The sequence below is a fragment of the Xiphias gladius genome, chromosome 13 (assembly GCF_016859285.1).
Source record: "Xiphias gladius isolate SHS-SW01 ecotype Sanya breed wild chromosome 13, ASM1685928v1, whole genome shotgun sequence".
Lineage (NCBI taxonomy): Eukaryota > Metazoa > Chordata > Actinopteri > Istiophoriformes > Xiphiidae > Xiphias > Xiphias gladius.
This window is the reverse complement of record NC_053412.1, coordinates 12,347,075-12,354,757: the sequence shown is the minus strand read 5'-3', so window position 1 is coordinate 12,354,757 and position 7,683 is coordinate 12,347,075. Positions and strand designations below refer to the sequence as shown.

Here is a 7,683-nt window from a genome sequence, read left to right as displayed (position 1 = left end):
GTGCGCATACTTTCTGCCACTGTAGACAAAATAAAATGAGATTTGTTATTTCCAACTTCTTATCAGGGGGATCATATTTCAGTCAGTCTGTCCTCTAAATAAAAGTCATCTGGAGTCCTTGGCCAGTAATTCAACATGGGAGCAAACAGAGAACCTGCAACATCTTTTATTTAATAGAAGCAGACAGTGTTTTTTACCCTGGTGGATCTTCACCAGAAAGTCTTTCTGAGGCCCCACTAGGCTTGAAATATTGTCGTGTTGTATTAAAGAAAAGCTGCTCTGGAGCTTTGTGTTAGGGGGCATTATGTTTGCTCTTACACTGAATTCTACTCAGCCCTGCACTTAAAACAGTATTTGTGTGCTTGTGTGTGTATCTGTTTTTCACTATTCAAACAAATCACGATGCATATCGCAGAAAACCTTTTAAAACTCTATTACTCCAGAACATGTCTTTAGTGGCCCATTTTCTCTCAAAATGGACTCCTTTCGGTTGCTGAAATTAAGTAACATAGGAAACAAAAAAAAGTTGCGTGAAATTCAAATTGGCATAATCGACTACAAAACTGCATTTGTATTTTTTTTTTTTTTAATGTAAAGGTGAGTAACTGCTGTGAACGGAGTGGCCTCAATGGACACAGGATCCAGCAGAAAGTGACACAAATACCTTTGGCTGTCTCTGAATAATGTATCTCCCGCTGGTGTAAATGGATTGATACTGTGTCCTCCAAAGACCTACCAGATGGATATATCATGACCCGTCATTCATTAGGATTGGATTATCTGGATTGCCTCTCAACTCCTTTCGCTCTCTCTCTGTATTGTTGTTTCTACTGTGGTTATGACTGGCAATTTCAGGCTCGTAACTCTGCTGTCTTTGTTTCTACCTGATCCTCATTCTTTTTCGACCTCCCCTTTCAGCCGCTCTTACTCTCCTCTCCATCATTAGACCCCAACTCTCCTTTTCTCAGCGGACAGGGTGAACATTTGGACTCTGGCTAACCAAAGCCATTTGCTCAAGACTGGAAATTTGGCACATTATAGTGAGAATCAAACTTTAAATATAACAGGATGAGAGAGGAATAGCTGAAACGTGAGTCACACAGAGGAAGCTGAGTTATCGTATAAATTTCCATTTTCTTGCCAGGACCGAGCTCAGGAAAACACTCCCTGGGAAGCGCTGGTGTGGCTGGTGAAAAATAACAATACCGTGTATATTTGCCATCATGGCAGCAGGGAAGGCCAGCAGGGTTAGTTGTTACGGGCCCTCCTTGATTTGGTCAGGAATAACGAGCTTTCCTGCCCGCCCAGACCAGTAGAGAGGATGGGTGAGGCAAAAGGCTGTTAATCTGTTTCCTGAAGGCCTACAGAGGTTCACTTTTGACCAGTGGATTGAAAATTAAAGCAGATAAGATCACTGCCAGCTTTTAACCCTTGTGTTTTGTTTGATGCTGAGTTTACTTGCTCGGATTTTGAGGTCAATCATTATTTTTTATGTGGCATTACTTACAATTGTTGACAGTGACAGTGTGACAGTGAGCCAGCGTGTACAATACAATCACAGTGGGACCGAGGCAGCTAAATAGATTTCACCGGTTACACCCGTGCTTTGTGCAAATGGCTTCGGTTGAAAAAGGCCAACTGAATTAGTAATTGTGATTCAATAACATGTCAGCAACATTATGTCATCGATGGTCAGGGCAGACTTAATTTTAAGTACTTTATAGCCCTGTTGGGGCTATAAACTTATAATAATGGATCATATTTTATAAGTTGATCGTATGTTTTGTATGTAAAATCTTTATCTGTAAGGTAACTTGCAACTATAGCGGTCAGTTAAATGTGGTGGAGTAGAAAGTACAATATTTTGTTCTCAATTGTAGTGGAGCAAAAGTATTAAATAGCATAAAATAGCAATGATCAAGTAAAGAGCCCTAAAATTCTATTTAAGTACAGTACGTGTACTTAGTATGTAATAAGTATGTAGACCTCCACTGGTGCGTGTTTGCACTTATTTGGCAGTAAGGAGGGATAAAGCTACGTCAAAAGCACTGTCAACACCAGATATAGAGCATATATGAGCAGATATAAACCGTGTTTTACAGTCATGAAACAGTAATGCACATTTTTATGAAAATGTCATCATTTCAAAATCATGTTTATAAGCCATTATCACGTCAAGTCAAGTTAAGTCAAGTCGAGTATCAGGCTAATAAAACAATGGAAGTATATTTTTTGAGCTGTTAAAAGAAGCCCGGGGTTTACAGGAAACAGGGTTAACCTGACAGAATCAGCACTTCTCTGTCCTATTTCCTCCGTTTTTTCTAACAGCCACTCTCTCTTTCTTCTTTCCTTTGTCATCACTCCCCTGGCCTGCCCTACGACTCATATCTCAGTTTGCTTTTCTGAATCCACATGTGAGTTTACATAGGCTTCTGTGTGTGCGTGTGTGAGTAATTACTGGGCAGAGGGAGAGAGGAAAAAACTGGCCCTGCAAACTTTTTCTTTTCTCCTCCTCTTTCCTCCAGCCACTCGGTGTGCCTGCGCAGCCCCAGACAGACGAAGAGGAACCCCAGCAACTTCTCCATCTCCGTTTCTCACCCTCTCAAAACTCCCTCTTTTTCTCACTCACTTCCTCACCCCTCCCGATTCACCTCACACAATAGACTTCCCCTCCAAGCACCAGCCTGAAGGGAAAAGGGGGGGGGAGATAAAGTTTCTGTGCAACAATGGAAATTCAATCAGGAAATGGAGAGGAGGTGGCAAGCACAGTGTCAGCGACCTCAGGCTTCGTTTCCCGTAGTCCCTCTTGGCCGCAGGTGGAGGCATCAGACGATCCAGTGCTCAAAGAGGACCTGCAGGGTGCTAAGAGGATTGAAAGGTTTGACATCCCACTTGATAGTCTGAAGAGGATGTTTGAGAAGCCTGCTGTGGCAAACATGGTAAGTACTGCCACTGCAGATTTTTATTTTTATACTTTGGTTTGAACAGTACTTTTTTATCCACTGACTTTCCACTTTTCTCAAGGTATGTAACTGCCATGCCCCGCACTTTGTGCTGAATGTGTCAGATAGATGGATGGGTTTGATGCGACTTGCATTTCGAAAAGCTGGAAAGCTTTTGTAACCTTCAAAGAAACTTGAAAGTGTAAAGTCAGTAGTGGTGACGTGACTGTGAAGTCATGCCTCCAGCAAAACAGATCTGGTTTCCAAGTGGTGAAACTGTACACTATGTAGATTTCAATGCTGCAATCTGTAGTTTTCTTCTTTATGTAATGACTGTGGAAGGTATTGGTTGACCATACTAGTAACTTTTTTTTTGGATAATGGGAAAGACTGAAGACAAAACGGGACGTTCCCTATCACTCCTTTTGCTTCAGCATGATTCAGTCGCTGGCAATTTGCGGTTTTCTGTCATTTCCTCAACTCTGGTGAAAAGCACTTACAGTACACGTCTCCTTGCCGGAGAGGAGGGTGGCCATCTCTCTCCTGCTTTGTTTTTCCATCTCAGCTGGCTTCTCTGAGGGGAAAATCTAAGTCTGCTGGAAGTGAAGTGGGTCATTATGAAGAAACCTCCCATTTACCAAATGTCTGATGATGATGAGACAAAAAAGGCCGAGATGACCTAGTTTTTGCTCCTAGTGTTGTCTTGACCCGTCGAGGTTTTCCAAGGACAATGACCTCAATGATGGTGCATGGAAACCTCTCTCTTCAAAGTATCCAAACTATAAAGAAGTAATCCAACAAAATCCACATGAGCAAATGCAATATGGGGAATGTAGTTCTCAGCGTGTCCCAGTGCATACTGGTGGCACAGATACACACCAGCTGCATCTGTGCAGTGCCACTGGGTTGCTGATATTCGACACCCTGTTATTTAAGACCTATTTTGGGAGCTCTATGGTTAAGCAAGATTTTAAAAATAACCCTGTAATTGGTATCTCGGCTGCTGCTGGAAGCAGCGCGAAACTTCTCCATCAGGCCAGAGTAGAGACATGAAACAATTAGAATCAAATCACATCTGGCTACTGAGATGAAAACATTTTACAGATTACTGTGGTTAATGAGCCACATCACTAAAGCCAAGATAGCAGCTTTTGAGGTTTTCTTTTTCTTTCCATATATTTGAAGCTCAAAAGATAAGAGCTTAGCTCAGCTTACCATTAGGAGAATGTTCTCGGCCTTTTGATATACAACGGTCAACTGAGGTGTGTGCTTGAATGTCATGAGTCTCTTTTTGTTTCTTGTGTTTAACTTGTTAAAGCTGCTAGAATAAATATTTTCTTATTAACAATGGATGAAATTACTGTGTGTAAAGTGAAAAGGGTCACTTCAAGTGACAGACCCACAGAGAATTATCAACAAACTCAACTAGTTTTCCGGCCTGCAGCTTTTCCATTTTGGTTCAGTCTCATTGCTCTTATCAGTGTAGTTTCCTGCCACAACAGGCAGCTATTTTCTGCTTGTGAGGAAGCTCCAGAGACCAATCTTTCACTACCTGCGCAGCACCAAACAGCAGACAGAAAAAGTTAGCAACTAAGTGGACTATAGTAGAGCATTTAGCAGCCAGAGAGCCAAGTTTTTCTCTCAGGAGTTGGTGGAGACCAAGAACAAAGTGAATACTGGACTTACATTTTTCAGGGGGCCAGATACATAACTCCAAATGAATGCTAATATTCTCTGTATTTGCTAGATGTGTAAATAAGAAACTGTGCACGATATCAACTTAAAAGTTGATACCCTAGTATGGTGTTCATAGCTTGTTCTGCTTCTCCCAAGTGGCCCAAATAAAATAAATAAACAAATAAAACTAAATTAAAGAAAAAAAAAAAATAATGCAGGTTCAAGTATTATATCTGGCCATTTTACAGACTGGGAATGGAGCAACCAGACATATTAAGACAACAACAAAAACATCTGTTTGTATTTGCCCTCCATAACGACACACAAGCACATTTTCTAAACTGATGCCCCTATTGGCAGGACAGCATCTTTGTCAATGCCTTCCAAAAATATTACAAAAACATTGCTGTTGAAAAAATAAAACTGTTTCCTGACATAACAACGCTATGGTTAGGGAAATATTATAGTTTGGGTTAAAATAACGAATTTGTTATGGTTAGGAGACCTTCATCGACATGGTCATAACCACTACATGGTTAAGGTATAAGGAAGGATCGTGGTCATTGTTAAAAGTTGTCTGTTGATAGGAAACAGAAAACGAACAGTCCAACGTTCCATCCACACAAACCTGTCTCTATGGACTTTTTTGGCTCTATAATATCACTCTGTTTACTCCTTTGCCGCTGAAAGACGAGTCATAATTCCTGCAACTGCTAGAGGGCTTTGTCACTTGAACATAAACGTATGGCATTACTAGGTATTTGGTAAAAGGACTGATGCTGCTGTTTTTGTGGGGAGAACAGTCTCATTTGTGCTACACTGGTGTTTGTTTCTGTTTAATCTCTTTTTTTGTAAAGTGTCATTTCTTATATCTCCATGTTAATCCTTATCCTCGATTGACTTCATATATAAATTGGAGTTAACCACTTTAGAGAGCCAGTCCCCTCATCAGTTGTGCTAACATCATCTATTTTGGTAACAGATACTTTGTGGAAGAATTTAACCTTGCACTTGTATTGTCGATATAGCTAATCAACTCGCCACTTCACCTTCATTTCCATCAGATTTTTGCAAGTTTCAAATTAGTTTTCTTCTGTTTCTAAATTGAACCCTCACTTTTTGACCCATGGGAGACAGAAATCATTTACTCATATTCTTTTTTAATAAGAAGCTGTACAGCCGGTCAAAACGTCTGTTTGTCACAAGCTGGCATTGCAACACAGGCGGTATCTTGGAGATGTATCATGAGTACTTACAGTCTGTTCCTATCTTTCCTTGAAAAAAAGCCTGTAGTCAGTCTTAATGGAGCATATGGGCAGTGCTCCCAGACTCCCAGAGAGGGAAGAGGGGTAGAGCCGGCTGGTCATAAAACACGACCTTGTCTCCAACTCATCTGTAATGCTGAGCTTAATATTTGATGATGCGCCATATTTTTCTTTTTGTGCCCCATTTCATTTATTTAAACGGCACAAGGTCATCGGATGGCCAGCCATAACAATGACGGATGGATTCCCAGGTGGTCGCTCAGCTGTGGCCAAAATCCTCAGCGAAGGGGGCGGGGTGCGGTCCGTGTTTCCAACAACTGCAGATGTGAAGTGATGTAACGGTTTATCTTGAGTGCAAAGAGCGTTTTTTTCCACTTGTGTAGCTGACCGATCCTCCGGGGACACTGGCTTGTGTTTACAGCATCTGTCTGACCTTCTGGCCGTGACTGTGCACGCAGGGAAGAATACACACATACTGATGCATGAGACAGATGAGGTGATGCTGTGCTACACTGTCACATCTTATCATGCAGGGGATTCTCAGAGGCACTGTTCATTAATTTCCATACATGCAAATATGCACAAAAATAGGCCACTAATCAAGACCGTTGAACCATTTTTGTCCATCCATTATTTTGTTCTGGCTCATTAAAATGTTCAAGCATAAAATAGTGCCTCCACAATTTAAATATTTCTAATACTCAGGACCTGACTTGGCACTCACTCATGTTGTGATGGCCACTGTTAGCCAGTGGGTGGCAGTGCGGCATCTGTGAGGTTGAGAGAACAAGCAGGTGTTAAACAGTTACCGTAAACACCAAAGTGTGTGAGAGGGAATTATATGCACTTAATCTGGAGTTTATCACAGTGAGACAATTGCTAATCACCTGGTGTTAATTGGAGTTGATTTTTATTGCCCGAAGGCGTCTTAGAATAGCTGTTCTCTTGTGTCTGAGGCGGACAGATTAACAGGATTTGCATAACTGGCAAAATATCTAATTCTGATGTGTTTTGGTAAATTTAACGCAACATTAGAGAATTTAGAAAGATTTCACACTATGGGATAAAGGTAGTTACACATGGCTAATAAGATAACATGGTTAAAGAGAGAGACAGTAACTTTATTAGGTGGAGGGCTCATGTGTTCTCTGGCCGGTGACTCTGAATGAGGTGTCTACATAAATTCAGTGGCACTAGAGGTCTGGAATGTTCCTTTGGTTTATTTCCATAACTTTCACCATCACTACCTCACTCGTGTTTTTATGTGTTTGGCTGAATGGACTGAAAAGATACTCATTTTCCTCCTGTAGCCACATTCTCTCTATAAAGCTTTCATAACATGCCCTCAACAAACGGCTTATTTTCAAAAGGCGATATTCAATCTAAAAGACACTGAATATAGCAAAGCATTAGGCTTTTCATATAGTTGATTTCTATTGCTTTTTTAAGTGAACGTTCGCCAGCTTTTATGCAAAAAGTGTGAATTTTGGCACTCTGCCATGTTAAAGAATCTCAGCGTGTCAGATGACATGCTGAAAGATGAGAATGAGACTGAGCCTTTTGACTAATTGTGGGCTATTTTCCAAAAAAAAAAAAAAAAAAAATCAATCAATATGCAGCACTATTCCTAAACGCACATAATTAAATGTAAAATAAACTAAAAGCCACAATATGTCTGCAGGAAATTGATCCAGACTTGATGAGGACACCAGCGTCCTCATCAAGTCCATTGAGCTCGTAAAAATTCCATTAACTTTTACCAGGCATCTCTTTCGTCTCAGTTTCACAGATTCAAATCT

At 40.8% G+C, this 7,683-nt stretch overlaps 1 protein-coding gene across 1 annotated transcript in view; it reads left to right on the top strand.

Annotated features, from left to right (window-relative positions):
• Positions 1-2,477: 2,477 nt before the first annotated feature.
• The window catches only part of xirp2a (xin actin binding repeat containing 2a), a 51,677-nt gene continuing 46,471 nt past the window's right edge, over positions 2,478-7,683 (top strand). The window contains exon 1 of the mRNA XM_040141999.1: positions 2,478-2,939. Coding sequence (XP_039997933.1) covers positions 2,727-2,939 — 213 coding nt within the window. The 5' untranslated portion in view covers positions 2,478-2,726. The remainder of the gene's footprint in view (positions 2,940-7,683) is intronic.